General features: G+C 37.4%; 2 protein-coding genes across 5 annotated transcripts in view; one reads left to right on the top strand and one right to left on the bottom strand.

Moving 5' to 3' along the window:
* The window catches only part of LOC121649243 (netrin receptor UNC5C-like), a 195,550-nt gene extending 181,328 nt beyond the window's left edge, over positions 1-14,222 (top strand). For 2 of the 3 annotated variants that reach the window (XM_041999908.1, XM_041999907.1), the window contains 6 exons: positions 1,627-1,795; positions 3,861-4,094; positions 6,562-6,711; positions 6,823-6,987; positions 8,669-8,847; positions 10,714-14,222. In XM_041999908.1, coding sequence (XP_041855842.1) covers positions 1,627-1,795; positions 3,861-4,094; positions 6,562-6,711; positions 6,823-6,987; positions 8,669-8,847; positions 10,714-10,876 — 1,060 coding nt within the window. In that variant the 3' untranslated portion in view covers positions 10,877-14,222. The remainder of the gene's footprint in view (positions 1-1,626; positions 1,796-3,860; positions 4,095-6,561; positions 6,712-6,822; positions 6,988-8,668; positions 8,848-10,713) is intronic. The other variant, XM_041999909.1, reaches the window with a different exon arrangement.
* A 1,160-nt stretch (positions 14,223-15,382) lies between these two features.
* bmpr1ba (bone morphogenetic protein receptor, type IBa) overlaps positions 15,383-20,085 on the bottom strand; it is a 68,512-nt gene continuing 63,809 nt past the window's right edge. For both annotated transcript variants that reach the window (XM_042000533.1, XM_042000534.1), the window contains 7 exons: positions 19,319-19,415; positions 19,061-19,199; positions 18,561-18,753; positions 16,856-17,153; positions 16,580-16,755; positions 16,351-16,481; positions 15,383-16,273 (listed from right to left, as the gene is read on the bottom strand). In XM_042000533.1, coding sequence (XP_041856467.1) covers positions 16,148-16,273; positions 16,351-16,481; positions 16,580-16,755; positions 16,856-17,153; positions 18,561-18,753; positions 19,061-19,199; positions 19,319-19,415 — 1,160 coding nt within the window. In that variant the 3' untranslated portion in view covers positions 15,383-16,147. The remainder of the gene's footprint in view (positions 16,274-16,350; positions 16,482-16,579; positions 16,756-16,855; positions 17,154-18,560; positions 18,754-19,060; positions 19,200-19,318; positions 19,416-20,085) is intronic.

Genomic DNA, 20,085 nt, shown 5'->3' with positions numbered 1-20,085 from the left:
CTACTTGCTATGGTATTTCTAAAAAATCAAATTTCTCCACTGTCCTCTATCTTGATCTCATTCAATACCTAGCAAGCAAAATTTAGTCAGCAACACAGACGTTCCACAGCAACACTTCACATGCCAGAATACTGTGCTCCGGCTTATTACAACCTGTGAGGTGTCAGTTCTTAACCCAAACAACTCAAATCATTTATTATATCTGTAGACATGATGAAACATGCACAACATAAACAATCAATAAAGGACAGGTTGACCTCTGCATTAAGAAAGTCAAAAGGTGCAATACTTGGAGCCATACATAGTTTCTCCTGCCCATGTGAAGCTATGATGAGTCAATAATGAGCTACAGCAGCTGAATTGATAATACTATGAAAGATTAGTACTCCTAGACACAGATCTATCAGCTTTATCAATTCTCAGTGTTTGAGTACATGTATTCTGGAAGATGAAGGAAAATGTTTTGCTGCTTTTTTTAAGTATTGTCTAAGATTTGTAATTTTGCTTTTAGATTTACTAATGAAAGCAGGCTTCTAAATAATGGATACAAATGGAATTCAATATGCAGTTTCACATATTCCTCTGTAAAAGAGGCAAGGCTGTTCTGTTGCTGCAGTGCAACATACATGTATTAGTTAGCAAGTGTTTGAGGTTTCAATGCCCCGATGTACCATGAAAAGCAAGACAGTCTGTGATCTATGATCATTTTCTTCTGCCTGTGAGCTCCAAACTACTGACTCCAGCTGGGGCTCACTACACTAATCATTCCCTGACTGAATTTGTGCGGCTCTGATCTGTTCTGTTCTTTGATTTCACATCTATGCAGAGGTAATCTATCCTGCTCTCACCAAACTCTGACATGCTGAAATGTCTGTAACTGTATCTCTTCTTATTAACAATAGACAATGATATTTGACAGTCTAAATGAATGCATGCATTTTTCAGGCTGCAATTTTTATTATGTTCGTATTTTATCAAGTGAGAGTGAATTTAGGCAGCATTAGTGCAGGAAAGATTGAAATTCATACAAACACTGCAGCCAGTTGCACAAGAAAGCTCTAAATCAGGGAAATAAAACCTTATGTACTGATTGTTTCACACCAATTATTTTTCTAAGCTACAAATGAAGACATCCACACTTCTGCACACCTCCACAAAACCCTGTGGGAAGCTGCCGTATGGGTGGGTTTTATACAAAAGTCTTCATTCTGCTGATGTGTGCAACACAGAGGTGCACATGCTCAGAGAGCAAAGAGGAAGAAGGACACAGATATTTGAACTTATGTCTATATTTTTTTATCATCCTCACACTTGCATGCTGTAATATGTACACACCCTCTGTCCGAAAGCTTCAACCTGAGAAAATGTTGAATATAAACTGATAATAAATCAAGAAAATACAGGCAGAAGACATGATTTGTGTGGAGAAGTACATCACCAAACACTTTTAGTGGTCAAGACTGTCTACCTACCCAACACTTTTTAGGACCACTATTTGAACTGTGTGACAACACAGATCAACTACGCTGCTTTTTGCAAGTAAAGCCCACACTAACTTGCTAAATAATGCAGGTTTCCTTTCACCCGTTTCCATCTTTTCACCTCACTTTTATCTCTATTTTCCAGACCCCCGGTTGAAGATATCCAGACAGTGCTGAGCCCAGTGGTGAGTTGTGGGCCTCCAGGAGCCCTGCTGACCAGACCAGTGATCCTCACCATCCACCACTGTGCAGACAATGTCCAGGAAGACTGGCTCATACAACTCAAGAACCAGTTGGCTATGGGAGAGTGGGAGGTGGGTGTTTGTGTGTGCTGTGTAATCTACAGAGAAAATAATTTTGACATTGTTAAAAATTTATTTTTTTCACAAGATTTAATACTGTGAGTGTTACACTTAAACCAGAAATATTTAAAACTCCTACAAACATTCTCACCTAAATTATTCTTACATGGTCATGGATACAGTGCTCACACATCTTATGTGTACACATGCAGAAGAATAACCTGGATTACAGAGATATACTATATATGCACTGAGGAAGGGGAGAGGAAAAGGACGAAAAGAAGAGAAAATGTGGTAAATAGAAAATGCCTACAGGCTAGTAGACAAGCAGGGGGTTGAAGACTCCTATCAGAGGCAATTTGTTATGCTCCTGCCATCCTCCTCTTCTCTCTTCTTATGTTTCTATCCTTCCTTTTTCACTAGCCTTCTTCCTCCCTCCTCCCATGTCTCTCAGCATGAAGTCTCTACCTCAGCAATCTATTCCATGTGTGTGTATGACTACAACTGTATGTGTGAATACATGTGCGTATCCTTGTGTGTGGGTGTGGGTGATAAGGCTGTCTTGCAGCATCGCTGTGTCAACAAGGCCCCCGTATGCTGTCTTCTGTTGCTTATCACAGCTCAACACAATGTCTCTGCACAATTAGCCATGCATAAGAGTCAGCGTGTGTGTGTCTTAGTGTGTGTATGGATGAGAGAGAGATGCACAGAAGGGGTTTGCTCAGAGTGAATAAAGACGAGAAAAATGAAAAGTGGAATTTCATCATGAGGTCGATTTGTTTTCCTCTCATTGCAGTAGAACATCCATTTCCCATCAGAAAGTTTTCCCCAAAACAGGGAGAGGGAGGTAATTGAATTCCACCTCGTATCAGGGGGGAGCAGCCACAGTTGTGATTACCAGTAATAACAGATTCAGACCATATTGCTTTCCTACCTCTGTATTGTTTCAGCTCACGTGTAGGCACAGAATTCCAGTGGAGCTGTGATTTAGAACTCAATATGTGTCTCACATATGTGCATGCAGAGCACCCATTATACAGTGTGTTGGTTTCCAAACACATAGACGCATGATAACTCTCACACTTACAGCTAATTAAAGATGCATTAGTCTGATAAAAAAAAGGAAGCCAGTGAGCCTCTGCATCCCCCCTGAACCCAAATGGCTGCATAGTTTACAATAACTCAGGCTGTTAAAAGCAGCAGAAATGACATGAACTACAACCAGCAGATTATCACAGAGTCATCGGACAGGCTTCATAAACAAGGCCTTAAACAAGTGGTATTATTCTGTTAATGAACACATCAATTTACTTTCAAAAGTCCTATACAGCTATATACGGGGTTACATTTAAGTTTAGAACAGAAAAACATTCCTAGTATGTTAGATGAAACTTTCTGTGCATGCCTCATGAAGTGAATTACCATTATTTAAAACAAAAACTGTTTTAATTCTGTATAGCTAACAGTGACATTGAAAACTACATGTTTACATAAATGAAATGCATTTGGCATAAACTGCAACCTTGCTTACTTGCTGGTTGTTGACATTAGTGGGAATGACTCCAAATGCACACCCAGTTGTGTTATGTTAACAGACAGAATGTGGCTTAAAGCCCGTAAACTCACAAATAAAGCTGGCATTCAAACAACAGGCAAGTTTTAACAATAGCTGTCTGTATAGTCAAACATGCTCCACTTCCCCAACAAAGGAGAGAAAACTATTTATACTGCTCCCCTTTTTAAAATCACAATAAGACAAATGTCCACAGTTTTTTCATCAGCAGTACATGTTATCTCAGGGTCAACACTGTTTATCACTGATGTGAAATTTTCTTGGTTTCAATGTTGATTTCCTGTAGATGTTGCAGAATAGAGTCCTTTCAGAAATTATTATGCCTTTAAATGCACAGAGAGGTTTTAAACCTTTTGAGGGAATGCTGAGCTTATTTTGTCCAGCAGCAAATTATGGCAGGCTGACATCAATATGCCAGTCTTAGCTGCCTATCTATGACCTAGCTTGACTGTTTATAGAAATATGTGACTTTTTGTGTGTGTGTGTGTGTGTTGGTTGCTATAGGACGTGGTTGTAGTTGGAGAGGAAAACTTCACCACCCCCTGCTATGTGCAGATGGACTCGGAGGCATGTCACATTCTGACAGAGACGCTGGGGACTTACTGCCTGGTGGGCCAGTCAGTCAGCAAAGCAGCTGCTAAGAGGCTCAAATTGGCAGTTTTTGGGCCTATTTCATGCACAACTTTGGACTATCACATCAGGGTCTACTGTCTGGATGACACTCAAGATGCACTTAAGGTAAAGTATTGGAACAGAATAAATAAGGCTAGATACTTATTTGTTCACATTCCTGTTAAGGCATTGTTCTTGTCATTTTTATGTCCTGAAATAAGTTCTATATATAATACAGTGTCTATTGCATGCATTCTCTGCATGTATTGAAGCTGTATGCACAGTTTCAATGCCTTGAATAACAGTGAGGGTGTTTAATAATTTGGGTCGAGTGTAATGCTGTGATCTTTAGCCCATTGAGGGATTTTCTTCTAACTTGTACTGCCCATATTAAAATTCTTCTATGTTAATTTGCATTTGAAATAAGATATATTAGGGCTTGAACAGATAGGGTTGTATAAAGTCATAAACAGAAGTTTCTTCACCTCTAGTCTTCTGGAGATGCACCGAGGAGCAGTAAACAAAACAGGGTCAAGCAATGTCAATGTAGAGATGCATTAGAATTTAAACAAATTCAAAGCACTAGAGCAACCATCTGATACAGGAGATTAACATTGGTAATTTATGTGCACAGTGATAAGTTGAGCATGGCACACAGCTTTGCACATGATAACACACCAATTCAAGAAAACTATTTTAACTTGAAAGGGAAGTTCAAAGGTTGACTCTAACGATGGAGACTTTGTGGATAACATAGTGTGTGCTGTGTATTTGAAGCAGAACTACCATGTAGTTGGTGAGAGAAGGCGTGGAATACTTTTAAGAGGGAGAGGGCATCAAATGTCATAATAAAAATTTATATTTGAATTTTGTTTATGTGCTATCATTTCAGGAAGCTATAAAAAAATCTAATAAAACAGTTATGATACTATTTAAAATGTAAATAAAAACAGAAAAGAAATGTTCTGCTAAACTTTTAGATTAGATAGATTTTATTCACTATAAATCACAGGTCAAAAATGAATAATTTTACTTTCATGAAAAACTTTATCTTGAATTTGATGGCAGAGATATGCCTCAGAAACCGGGATGGAGGCAACTAAACGCTGGGAAAAGTAAGTGCTAGTAAAAGGAAATAGCTGGAGCTAATTGGGTTAACTGGCAACAAGTCAGTAACATGATTGTAAAACAAGGAGGAGGTTCAGCAATCTATAAAAAAAAAATAAATCTCATCTACTAACTGTAGAGCAACTACAATCTAAAATTCCTCATTATAATAACTTTTTGGATGGTATGAGTTTGTATTAGAGTCAATGGAACTGCTAACTTGCACGTCTGGAAAGGTCCCATCAGGGTTTTAACAGCTTATGTTCCCATCATGTTGAGTTTTTTTTTTTTTTTTTTTTTTTCAAGGACTGTTCTTGCATATTTCAGCAACGCAATGTTACACTCCATTCTGCTTATATTAACACAGCATGGCATCTTAGTGAAAGAACCCAGCTGCCAGCCTGCAGTCCAGGCTTTGCACCAAGTGAAAACACTTGATATATTATGAAACACAGAATATGACTAAGGAGACCCTGGACAGCTGAGGAGCTAGAATACTGTAATAGACAAGAATGGGACAGCATCCTGCTAGTAAAGGTCAAAACTGGTTTTCTCGGTTCCTACATGTTGTTCCTACTTGTTTTATATGTGCTACCATAAAATTCAAAATAAGCTATTTTTTTAAAAAGGTGAAATGGCTCACTTTCTACATTTAATGTATTTTCTATGTTAGATTATAATTACAATATTGGTTTGAGATTTTTCAAATTATTACATTTTCTTCTTGTTTACATAACAGACAAATAGTGCTATACAGCTGGAGTTGTATATCACTAGTATCCATACATTTGTTTATCATTATAGACACTGGTGTTTCTGATGGGTAGTCCCCTGGCAGGGAATTAGTTGATAAACAGAAGTCATTTTTAAGAGGATGAGGAAGAATTCCCAGAGGAGTGTGTGTGCAAAACATAACTGAAACAAGTGGAGCTCAAAATAGTAAAACATGCCACTTTCCTTTTCTTTGCAGAAAATGTTATTTGAAACACATTACTTGTATATAAAAACGCATTTGAAATCTAAAATGCTAAGTTAACAAAATCCTACAATGAATATATTGCTTTTTTGAACAATCTAATGTGAGCTTTTAGCTTTAGCATTTTATTATAATACTGTAAGGAGGTAAACACCAGTGTATAATTTTTCAGTATATAATCTCATTATGTAATAAGATTAATTAAGGTCATCTAATACTGTCAACAATTTAATTTTAGTGTCTTAAAGGTGCAATATGAAGTTATTTATTTATTTATTGTTCATGCTGAGTAAATATAACTATGCAGATGTGTGATGATATCTTGGTAAAAACATTCATGTGTTTCAAGTGTTTTATGGTTCATTGTGTAGAGTAATTATGCAAGATAAAGGCCCTCTGCAGTTGCTTATGCATGAAAAATAAATGGTTCAGTGAGCAAGATTAAGTAGAGCCCAAGATGCAGAAGAATACTAAAGTAGTTTTCTTTTCTTCATGCGGGGTTCTGTGTAGGAGGTTCTTCAGATGGAGACCCAAATGGGAGGGAAGCTTTTGGATGAGCCAAAGACTCTGAACTTCAAAGACAGCACACATAATCTGAGACTGTCAATCCACGATGTGCCACACACACACTGGAAGAGCAAACTCATCGCAAAATATCAGGTGAGAGGGATAAACACTGAGTAATTTTGCACAATTTATACAGTTTTAGCAAAAATGACTGTTTACCAGCTGTGTTTTAATGTTATATGTCCATTTGTTTATGCACTCTAGGAGATCCCATTCTACCAGGTGTGGAGTGGAAGTCAGAGAACTCTTCACTGTACTTTTACCCTGGAGAGACTAAGTTCAGCCACCACAGAGATGAGCTGCAAACTGTGTGTGCGGCAGGTAGAAGGAGAAGGACAAATTTTTCAGCTCAGCAACACACTGGAGGAGGTAAGTTTCTAGATGTTTGCATGTAAACACCCAAAAACGTACTATTATGCTCATGCTGATTGTACAGAATGTAAGAGAAAACTAAAGAAGACAAACTAGTCAAGAGCTGAATAAAGTGATACATACTAAAACCAACTCAGTAGAAAAAGGGGAATTCCTTCTGACTTCTAACGTCTCCATTTCTATGCCAAAAGTCCTAAAGTCACAAAGTTTCTTCCTCTGTCTGGCAGAAAGTCAGGGTTCTTGTTATGGTTCTGTGACACTGTTCAATCATTCATATTACAGCTGGAGGTCACATAACACCGGATGAATAACTCCTCTTTGATTTTAGTCAGAAATGTAACCACCAAGTCACAAAATATGTGTGCACTTTAGAGTATTTCTTTAGCCATTAATTATAGACACACGGAACAGTCTTTTTTCCACCAGACAAAGGAGTACATTGTGTATGTGTGTGTGTATATATACATATACATATATATATATATATATATATAGCCAATTAGCCCACTTTTTCTTCTTTCTTTAATCTGAAATTACTGGGTGCATTTCTTTACATCTCATATGTTTTGCCACCAACTGAGTATTTAATTGGGTGCAGCAACTTTTTTTTAAACAAAGCTTATCAGTTCTTAAATAATTATATTCAACTTACCTTTGAAGTGTAAGTCTCAAAAGTCGTGCTTGTGATATGGGGGCACAAGGAAGTATTTACAAGCTGCTTGCATATGTGCAATGCAGCCAAATATGGTCCTGGGAGCTTGGGTCTGTCGCAAACACATGCCCAAGCCTGCTTTCTTGCTTTAGATGTTCAACTCACATCTGCTTGTGAGTTTGACTTGTCAAAATAAACGGAACTTCAGTCGAGTAGGTCTGCTGGTTGGTACAGTAATTGAAGCTGTAGTACCCAGCAATAGGTGTCTATAATTGACATAGATGTGGTGAAATAGTTTCTTTTTGCACTACAGTGATTTTTATTTGTTCCGTCAACTAATCTCTGAGTTTGTTGTTGTGGTCACAAAAGTAACTATTTTGTTAACTTGCCATCAATTTATGATCTAATCAGTTTCTTGGGTGAACTTTGCATTAACTAAAAAATCTGTAAACATTTAACCACCCAGTGGTGTTAAATAATGGAATGTAAAGGAGGTTTAAAGCATCTCATTTCAGCAGTCACAGATGTCCCTTTGGATCAGTCACTCCGTCTCCAGCGGCAGCAAGCATTCTGCTGTAAATTGGGGCTAAGTAGATGCAGTAAATAGTAATCATTCACATCAGCAGTGGCAGTTGTTGTTTCCCTCTGCCAAGCCACATTTATTAGTCTGCGGCCTCCTTTCAGCCCAGGAGTGGCAGATTAATGGAATGAAGGTTTAGAAAGAGATGGAGATCGACAGTGAGACAAGAGAAAGGGTGCTTGGGAGCAGATTTCTATGTTTCCTGCACTTTGTATTAATTAGGTGATTTGTGTGTAATTGGTTACAGAAGAGAGATACGTTTTGTCCTCACCTAAAGGTTTTAGATATATTTACATTTGACATATAAACAGTATAATTACCTCATAGTATACTATGGTGTTTTTAGTATTAAATATGTGCACTTTTTCTTTGTTTTTTTTTTTATTTATTTATTTTTTAAAGGGTTAAATAAAAAACCTTAAGAGAATTTCTTCTTATCTTCACAGGAGGTCCAGTGCATAGACACATCCCTGATGGACCCTGCCAGCAATATCACAACCTTAACAGGGCCTAATGCCTTCCGTATTCCTTTATCCATCAGACAGAAGTTGTGTGGCAGCCTGGATGCACCGCAGACCAGAGGCAATGACTGGAGGATGCTGGCTCACAAACTCAACCTTGACAGGTAACACTTGAATTTTGATTTTGTCTGCTTTCCTTTAGTATTTTGTCTAATTTAAACCATTTAGTGAGCATATATTCTTAGATGGGATGAGACACAGGTCACACTCTTTAGTAACTGAAGAAAAAGTGAGTCAGTGTGAATTTAACAGTGACTTATGACTCATAAAATGCATTTAAATCTGTGGACTCAACCTTACTTGATGACAAATACTAATGTCAAAGAAGCATAATCTTATTGAAAGTTAAATTATATCCATTACATATGATGGACTTTTGCTTTAGATGTAGAAAAATAACTATTTTTCCTCATTTTGAACACATTTTTGCATCATGAGCCTGCTTCCCTGCTGAGTCCCTGCAGAGAAAATAAAATACTGATACCATAATGACGGTGTTATTGTACAACTTATGCTTTTATTTAACTCAAAGGTAACACTCTTAGTCTTGCTTTGCACAGTTGTTCATCTTCATGATTCAGTATAATGGTTAATTTACTAGCAGCTACTGAATCAGAGACAGCTATTGGGAAGATTATTAGGCATGAGTGCACATCATCGTCTCAACATGCAGTCATTCCATGATGTCCCTTGACTCGTTTATTACGATGTGAACTGTTAGCCATATTGTTGTTCACTTCCACATTTCTGCCAAGAGGTTTTCATAAAAAAGACCATAATAAAGTGATGTTACAAGTAAAAACAATCTTTTATCCTCTCTGCTCTTTTATCTGCCACATCACATCTGTTTGACTTCAAAGGAAGAATGGTGCATCACTGTCACAGCGATTCCTCCTCGCATAACTTCCTCATGTGTTTAAATCAACAATAGAACTTCAGTTCTACTCACTTTCACAAAAAGCATTCATACAGTAAAGTTTTCTTGCTTCAATGTACCGACACAACTCTTAAGAAATGGTCTAAAGTCACTCACGCATAAAGATGAGACTTTCCTTATCAGGAACTGCAGCGGGAAGATATCTGACGCAAACAGCAAGTTAAGAAAGAAACAAAGTATGTAAAGCATCATTGAATTAGTTAATTAGCAACTAAGGATGAGGGGAAATCTAAAAAGAGAAAAGTAAAATGCAGAAAGAGGACCTGGCAATGAAGAGTACAGAAGTGATGGAGCATGGCTTTGCCTCTTTTTAAACAGCAGCAGTGTGTGTGCCAACAGTACAATCACAGGATTTACAGAAGAATGGAAAAGTCTTCTTTCTTTTTCGTTTTCCCGTGGGACTGAAAACTGGTGGCTTTTGGACTTCAAAGCAGCATTGAGATCTTTGTCAGATGGCATAGAGTTAAACATTATCTCTGTCCTCATTGTAGTTGTGACTCCTAATGGCTGTAGCAATTCCCTGTTGAATAATTGACACATTTTTATACCTAAATACATTTTTTCTTCTGATTTGTGTAAAAAAATTAAATTATAATAGCAAACATTTTAAATAGTAGGTTTCATCTGGCATATTCAGTTTTGAAATGGTGTATATGGAAGGATGTTTAAAGCTCCTCTTCTGCTTCTGGTTTGTTGAATGTATTTAGTTTTCTTTGCATTTCAACAAACCAAATCTCAGACTGGGTGTCAGATTCTCGAACAGCTTTACTGTCACCTTTTTTGTATGTCATTGCAACTTTTTTCTGGTATATCCATAAAAATAGTCTTTCCTTCCTGCTTTTTTTCCCCTTTGTGAGGTTAATCTTAGTCACTCATCTCATCACAGCCTTCTCCTCTGTAGTGGAGAGTTGGCACCACCTAATAATGAAAACCCATATTACACACTTTGTCCAAAGGCTGCGGCTTCAACTTTTCATGTAGTCTAATTATTCATTCATTTTGACCCTTCTTCCCTCCTTGATTGTTTTTCCAGGTACCTGAACTACTTTGCCACCAAGTCCAGCCCAACAGGTGTAATCCTGGATCTCTGGGAGGCCCAACACTTCCCTGACGGAGACCTAAATGAACTGGCTGCTGTGCTGGAAGAAATGGGTCGCCATGACAGCAACCTCGCCTCCATGACATCGGAACACTGACAAATCACCATAGTTTGTTGCTATGACAATGACAGAACTCTGGAGATGAATACATGTATATTCCCGGTGTTCGATACTGCAACTAGAGAAGTGAACCAGTTAGATGTGAGCAAGAGAAAATCCGTCACCATGGTGATTACCAGGGTAATCATGCTAACACAGTAATGGAGAAAATGAGAGGCAGTAAAGCTGAAGCCTGAAGTAGGTGTATATCTTTGTGTGTGTATTTCCAAGATGTCGAGATAACAGGAAAGAAAACCTTACCTATCAGGTACAAACTAAATATACACACGCCTAAAAGACACAAAAAAGAGTGAAAAACACTTGTATAGTAACACCAGTTATTTTCATGTTGTTACTTCAGTACTGAACCAACAAGCAAAGAAAAATAGAAACACAGGTGCTGACCTTGAAAAGCTATGTAGGAATGGAACAGAATCATACAGGGAGAGAAGGTAAACTAATTACAGAAGAGAAAGAGAAGGTAGATTGAGGATAAACAAAGAGTGAGGTTGACTCTTTAGAAAGATGACAGCAAACAAAGAGAGCAGTTAAACTGATTAGAAAAGAGAGGAAGGACATAATCATAAAATGATGGAAGCAGTGGCAGGTGATCATCCGGATGGAAAACAGGTAATGAGAAGGGAGACAAAGAAGTGACTCTCCTCTCGTGAGCCTTGGCTGTACGTGTTTGTCAGTACAGTTTGTTGTCTTTATATCGTTTCTTAGGGAACGCTCTATGTATTCTGCTGTCCATATATGTGGATCATTTCCTGCAAGAGAACTTGCTACACAGAAGTAATACATCAAGGATCCTGACCAGAAACAACCCTGAGATAACAGCTTTCCCCTTTAAGCTTATTTGTAAGGACTGTTTAGGTTTTGTAATAGTAAAAGAGTAAGGGTTTGTGGCTTTCTAAACACTTAAACATTTCCAGGTCACTAATGATGTCAATGCATTTAATTTTCTCAAAAGAAGCCAATCCAAAGATTACAACTTAGATTTTTTTTTTCTTCCATTTTATTAGCATATGGTCGGGGTAAACTTTAGAAATGTGTACAGATACAAATAATCAGACAATTAACCCAAGCTGCTCCTTCTTGTGAACAGTGCACTGCTGTACTGAACAGCACTATGTGAATTTTTTAATCTTTTTAAAATTTTCAACCAAATAGTTTACTCATAAGAAGTAAATTAAGCATCGTCAAGTTGTCTGTAGTGATGCTGCTGCTGAGCAGATCTGTGGAGAGACAGGGTGGCTGGTTACCTAAAACTTAAAATCCTGGAGTATCTTAGCCTTGGTGATTGTTTCTGGACAGGGTCAAACTTTGAGAAACAAGAAATATAAGTGATTTTTAACCCAGTTCTATTCACAGTTCTCTAGTATTATATGATAGTAAATTTAAGAACACACATTATTCATTATTGCTTAACAGAACTAACATGATGATTTTGTTAGTCATATATTTTGGTTACTAATTTATATCCATGTAATGTTTCTTTTTTCCCCCTCAGTGTCCCTTCATCACAGGATGTCAGTCATGTTATCAGGCGATACTGTGACTTTGCTGGTCACTGGCACCATCCAGTGGCTTTCAGAGAATCACAGCATTTGATTTTTTTTTTTCCTTTTTTATCTGACATGTAAATACATGACTATCACATTCATTCTAATGGCATTGTATTAATACAATATTTTGTTCAGTGATCATTATTATTTACGTAATATTTTTTGTTGTCATTTTAATGAGTCTTGGTGTGAACTGCGTAGGTGGTAACGTATCTGTTACTTTCCCTTTTTCTCAACTTCCTGTCAGCAACTAACATTCCAACACATGGTGTATCCGCTGAAAAAGTTGCAAATTAGAGGTTAAGATCAACTTGAACTAAAAGGGCCTATGTAAAATGAAGTGTAATATATTTGTGTTTAGCAGAAGATAGTAAAACAAGGCTGGCTTATATATGTTTGCATTGACTCGATTCAACAGTGTCTGATGTTAAAGGTGAACTACGGCTCACCGTTAAAGAAAAACAGCTTTATTTTTAGTGGCTTTTGAATAGATGTCAGATCCCCCTCAGGGACATTGACTCTATTCATCATAAAAATAACATGAACGTTCAGCTCAATGGAAATACATGTAAAATACTGAATCATTGGAGTTGGATATTTTTCTTCTGAAGTATGGAGAGACGCCATATGTAACTGAACATCAGGTATGCATGGAAAAGTTAGAGGAGGATATTATTACAAAAATAAAAAAATTAAAAAAAACAATAAAGAGAGAATAAAGTGATAGAGGTTGAGTTGAAGACTAGTAGTAAAGGTCAGATCTCCAACCTGGATGTGGTTATCCACGCAGGAGGAAACCTTCACACATTGATTTTCCATATTGATTTCTTTTTGCTTAGCCACTCGGAAATGTGCAACTACAAGATCCAGACCTCTTGTACTGGTTCAAACCCAGATGTGGAGCACACAAAAGCTTCAGAGGGGCCATCCATATCAGAAGAGTGGTGAATGTTCTCAAATGTAACTTGAAATGTCAGGTTTTAGAGAATCGAAAACTGAACTCATCAATTCATCCATTCAAAGTGTTTTACAGTAAAACATCTACCCAACTTTTAAACTGTTTGATTATCAATATCTCCGGCAAATTATTAGCTTAATTCAGAGTTGCACAGGAGGTGATTTTAACTGATTAAACATACTGAAATATGCAGATCAGTTAGGAAAATCTGCAGTGTGAAAAATGGACTTCAACTCAACTTTGATGCTAAGTTTACATTTTTCCTGCAGTTTGGATTTTTTGTTACTGGTATTAAAGGGAGTTTTCTTATACTGAGAGTACATGCAGGCCTCCTGAGGATGATCCTTCATGATGTGAAAATGAAAAAAAAGGAGTGTTACGATATCAAAGTCTGTAAAAAAAAATATTTTCTATCAGTATGTACAGTTGTGTACTGTTGGCTATATTTGGCAAATTTTAAGAATATTAAAAAGCAGTACAGTTAGATAATAGTTTGTATGTTTTTTTTCTTTTCTGTTTTTTTCCTGTTTTGTAAAAGCAGTGTCTACTATGCAAACTTGGCATTGGTTGTCATGATAGAAGTCTATAACTAGAGCTGTCCTTGTAAGTGCATTTTTATTTTACTATTATAAGTGATTTGATTTGATTAGTGTGAGATAGTGTTGGTCCATTTTAGTTCATTCTGGCACGCTTCAAGAGTTTTGCTCAATCTTGCTGACTGCTTGCCTCTCTATCTCCTCTAATTGTTTTCTGTACAAAGTGTAAGAAAGAATTTTTAAGACAATTAATAAATTATATTTATAAGCAATGCTGAAAATGTGTTGTGCCTTGAGTGACTTATTTGAAAATTAAAACTAGTGAAACTAGGGGAAACTTTTTTATGGCTTGGACTGTATGCATAACAGCTTAATTTCTGGAAGGTGGACAGAAATGCAAATTACAGACTATATATATTCATAAACACATGTTCCAGACTCAGAAGTAGTTGGATAAACTTGCCTGAAGGCAACAAAATCGATATATTAAATTTTCTAACTGTTTTAGGTCTGGCCAGTAGCACTACCTATTTTTTTCTCTGGTTTTAAACAAAGAAAATATGGAGAATATGCGTTAAAAGTAAGACAAACTGCTCAGTGAAAATTATTTCCATCTTATTCAGCCTCTACAAACTGCTGAACAACCATGTGGATAAGTGAAACACTTTATTATGGGAATGTTCAATCTGTTACTGAACAAAAACAACACTTTCTTCCTCACCAATGACTACGGCAGGTACAGATTAACAACCAAAAGATAAAACATCACCATAAATTTGTCACATAAAAGCCTCCTTAAGTGACTAGCACCCTGGAATTGAAGATGAAAGAGACTAAATATGAAAGTGATCGAGCTGATTGAAAGTCATTTTATGCCATTCAGGGGAAGATTTATTGGCACCATTTGAATCTTGTGACAGTAAACCTGCATAAAACCTGTCAAATAACACAATTAAATGCACTTTGATTTACCTGGAGAGCTGTTTTTAATAGAAAAGCAGTTTTTTTAGTGGACCACATGTGAAAATTTGGACTAAACAAAATAACTTACCAGATAGAAGCAAAATGTTTCCATTTGATTTAATGATAGGAAACATTAACCTTGTAAGGTTTGTGAGATAACTGTTGTAGTATAACAGTTTGGGGTCAGCTGATAAGGTTTTAATGAGCTAGTCAATTTTCTAACATTACCGAATGTTTGATATGAAAGTCTGCTTAGCCTGTTTTTAATTTCGAGGTTCTTGTGGAAGTGTTAGTCCACGCATCTCTTATAAATCACCAAACCAGAAGCAACCAGTAGAGTTGACGTAAAACTTCAATTTGTGGTTACAGTAATTTGTCTGCAGGGGGTGAACTCTTTCAATCATTAGATTAGAATCAGGTTGTACAGCTTTATTACAGAGCAGGGAAACACACAAGGCCTTAGAGCCTCAATCCAGACTTCACTTAAACATATAAACTTTATTTTTTTTTTTCACATAGAGTTATAGATTTTGAGTTTTACATGGAAAATACAATTTTGCAACTTTAATTAGCCTATCACATCTTACATACAAATTTAGCTTCTCTTCAGTGTCTACAAATGTTATCACCAGAAACAAGAAATTTACAATAAAGCCTCAAAATACTTCTGTCACATAGTGTCAATTCTTGTAATCAAAAGTAGTCAATTTAAGAGTGACAAAAATGTATTCAATCCAATAATAATATAAAGCCAGTAGTGGGGAGATAAGTGTTTAGAAAGGAGGTGTTCTGCTGCAGCAACAAGAGTGCCTTGAAGCACATCCTTTAAGTTCTATCAATCAGACCTTCATCTACAGGTAGAGTAGCTTTCACAGAAAGCACAGATACAGTTTTCCACATACTGGTCAGTAGCCTGTTTGAGTATCTCTGCAGCTATTACATCAAGTCAAACTCATTGTCTTCCTCCGACACCTTTGGAACATGTGTGCAGGAACCTAGCTGGGTTTTAGAGTCCTCACACTAATCTGAAATGATGGTGTTTTATCTTCTTTGATGGACCACGTAAGACATGACTCAAGTACTTGAGTTGCAGAGTTCTGGGCGTTTGGATTCAGAGTTTATGATCATGCAGTCTCCTAAGATGTTTCTCCTCCTGTTTCCCAAAAATGAAGGCTTGCCGAGGCCTGGACCAGAGCCAGCGTGATCATCAGTGCCCTTTCCATGCACAGCTGGCGATGCCAGCTCACAGCTTTATATCCTGTGATTCTGACATTTTGGCAAGTGTCTTTTTGACCCGTAGAGCTGTGAGGCGGCAGGCCGGGTTGTGGGCCCAGCTTTCTGTCATCAGCTTCCCCATCTGTCTCAAACACTGAAGAGACACAGACTCATGTTACACAGGTCGTTTATTTGTGCATGTACCACACAGCATATTTGAAAATATTTCACCTCATCACTGGTCCATCGATTTGGAAAAGATGGTCGTAGTTTCTTGATGCAGACCACCTCTCTCATGTCTTCATAAGAAGGGTCTGTAGGAACTAACTCGTGGTAAGGCAGCTGGTACTCTTCAAGGATTCCTGCAAGTTCAAAAATAAAGAAAAAAACAACAATTTTAGTTTGTACCACAAAAAAAAAAAATGTCTGATTTTAAAATGATTAACTTGTTTATTTTTACCTCCTGATACACAACGCCGAGCAATCTCCCAAAGGATGAGGCCAAAGCTGTACATGTCGGCCATTATATATGACTGAAAATGGCTTCTGTTCAAAGTCTCATCCAGAACCTCTGGAGGCATGTAGCGCTTCGTACCGACTCGTGTGTTGGGGGGGATGTCTACTTCGTTTGTGTCGCTGCAGAGATGGAGATCAAATTAATGACCTTAAATGAACAATGACTTTGACTTGGACATGACTTTATTCTTGACAATGAATAACAAAATATTTTCCTTACCTGATGAACTTTACAGCCAGTCCCAGATCAGCGATACAGCAGGTCCCGTTTCTTTTCACCAGTATGTTCTTACTCTTCAGATCCCTGTGTGCAATAGCAGGTTTCCCCTGGGTGCCAAAGATCTCCGTGTGGAGGTGACACAGTCCCGACACGGAGGAGTAGGCCAGACGCAGCATTGCTTTATTGTCCAGAGTGGTTGATTTGAGGTAGTCATACAAAGATCCATTTTCATGGTAGTCAGTGATTAGATAGAGCTGGGTCCAAGAGCCAGTTCCTTTGATATCTGCAGCTATGAAACCTGTGAGGAGGGATGGAGTAAGGCAGGGAGTCACTGGCTGAATTCAAAAGTATTTAATTGTTCACACAAAAGATTTTACTGCTGTTTTAACTGCATTTATTATCTATTATCTCACTGCATTTTATTTATTTTATGTGAAGCTATTTCCACTCAAATTTAAAAGAAACTTCTCAGCTTGGGTGCTTTTAAACTATTTATGTATCCTTAAAGTGATTTAATTCTAAATTTCTGTCTGAAATTTGGAAAGTGATCAGTGAACCCATATTTAATGTAAACTAGGTAGTTTAAACCAAACATAGTCTCACCTCCTTTAAAATGTGTTTTTGTCTTCTTTTATCCACTATAACTACAAGAAGGTCCTGCCAAAAACAACACTTTGGGGTAAATAAGTGAACCATGAACCGAAGTTTCCTCCTCAGCTGAACGATAAACAAACACAATGAGAGAAAAGTCGATCGGTTGATCACCGACAGCTGTCGCTGCTCCAACGGAGCCGACCACAGATCCACTAGAGCAGACACGTTGGTGCAAGATGCAGCTGGGCTGTCGCAAGTTTAAAAAATAATGCGGGAAAAGCCGCTGTGTGTTAAAAAAAAAAAAAACATTCTCCACAGAGGCGACGTCCATTGTTTGCTCCATTAATGCTGTGCTTATTCTCAAGTCCATTCATAGAGCCACCAGGCTGCTATTTTCCATCGTCCATCCCGCACTCATAAGAGAAATGACGAATGTATGGGACTTACATTAAAAATTTTAAAGCAATTAATTAGATTAATTAATTAACGTCGTTAACGCGTTATTTTTGACAGCCCTAGTTATAACTGATCTGCTTTGGTGCCGACTGCAGTGCGCTGCAACATAATGGACACATTCCACCTCCAACATGTTTTAATCATTGTTGGTTGTTTATTTGGCTTTTGTTTGTGTTGTCTCAACCTTTTGCTACTAAAAACAAATTTACTTGATTATTCACCTATAATTTCTGTTAACATCTTTTGGGGGACAATGGATGGAAATTAGCCTTCCAGCACGCTTGCATTCATAGCTTATGACATGTTTAATAACTTGCATTTTCTCATCTAAAATAAAGAAAATGAAATAATTAATTCATTATATAATTAACCTTGGGCCAAATTAAGTAATTCACCCTTTTAAACCATATTTAAAGACTGGTAGTTATTATTATGTCATCAATAAACTTTCTATTTTTTTTATAATGTGTTTTTTTTTTTATCAAATCCAACCTTTCTCAATGCAAGAAGGCTCTATGTGTGTAGCTGATTTTTAGTTTCTGTTGTTAAAAAATAAGAAATAAAAAAAAGTTGGACAGATTCGTTGAAAGGTGTAAATGTTAGAATTTGGAGGAATACAGAGGATACAGATAACCAAGAGTAAAACTGAACTCACCCAATATATTCTCATGTCTCATCAGGACAGTTTGGTAGATTTCAGTCTCTCGGAACCAACTGGCTTCCTCGGTGGTGAAAAAAACTTTAACGGCCACCTTTTCTCCCCTCCACCTGCCCATCCACACCTCTCCATACCTCCCCTTGCCAATCTGCTTCACCATCTGAATTTGCTTGGCGATTGTTCTCTGGACCTAAGGAGAAGGAAAACAAGGCAGGCAACGCTTTAATAAGAGCTGACCTGTGATTTGGCACATTGATCATTTTCCTTTGAAATCAAATTCCCAATCAATGTCTGACTCTCAAACGGCAAAATCAGGAAAAAAGTTTTCCATTATTTAAAAAATGCCTAAAGGCAAAAGCAACAAATATCGTATAAACATGAAACTTCTAAATCAACATTTGTGGAAATGAATGAATGAATATTTAACAGGACCAAAGGCAAAAACTCTGGCAGCATCTTTTGGAAACAAGCGTTTAGATGCAATGATGGTATCTCACCAATAGAGGGAGCCCTGAGCCTGAGCCAGAGCTTTGTGATTGTTCTATAAGATCTTTCAGAGATTCTCCAGGCGGAATATAAGTCTCATCCTGTTCTAGACCAATGCTGTACCGAGGACGAGACTCCTGACGCTTGTACCTGTAAAACAGCATTATTTTTAAAGAAGTAACCTCAGGGTCTGACAGTAAAGTGCACAATCCAAAATGAACCTCAGGAGAAGTGCAAGAAGTGTATTCTTAATTGTGATGTTCAATTACCTGAAGTAGCAGAACATAATAATGACTACCAATATAATGCTGCACACAGTGACTGAAATCAACAATGCCACATGGTGGATCTTTCCATCGACGTAGACTAGAGAGTGAAGGATGAAAAAGACAAAAAAAAACACAAAATAAAAAATCAATATGCCTTAAAATCATCGCACAACATTGATTAGCTATACTTCAGTTACGTACAATAATGTGATAAAGACATAGCAACTGGAAATTCAGACAGAAATGCACAGATTGATTTTCTACTTGAGAAAACTCAAACAAAAGCAAGAAACAAACCCATCAGTGTTAAATTCCTGATCATCTCAAAATAAAACAGAAAATTCAAGAATTTTACATCATACCGAGAAATGCAGTTATCTTTATAAGTCACACAGTACTGGAGTGCAGTAAATCATGTACAAATCACATTTCACTCATCAATTTTTCATTTTCTCCTGGCACACACTTTCTTCCCTCAAGACTCCCGTCAACAGCGAGAGGAAGCCCTCGGTCTAGTCGATGAATTCTCCTCCTGATCTCTTATGATAGGGTTACAGATTGATGAGCCTACCCTCAACCGCTGCTGGGGCCTGTGATTTCCCTGGGAATCTAGGCTTACTGTTCCTCAAATACACAAAAAGACTCTTAAACACACACACACACAGAGTATATTATTGTACATTGTGAAGACCTCATTCTCTTGCTAGAGGCATTTTGACAGTAACGTTCTGACATCATCTCCCCCATCTATGACTACCTTACAAAGT

The sequence above is a fragment of the Melanotaenia boesemani genome, chromosome 11 (assembly GCF_017639745.1).
Source record: "Melanotaenia boesemani isolate fMelBoe1 chromosome 11, fMelBoe1.pri, whole genome shotgun sequence".
NCBI lineage: Eukaryota > Metazoa > Chordata > Actinopteri > Atheriniformes > Melanotaeniidae > Melanotaenia > Melanotaenia boesemani.
The sequence above is the reverse complement of the archived record's forward strand: the minus strand, read 5'-3'. Positions and strand labels throughout refer to the sequence as shown.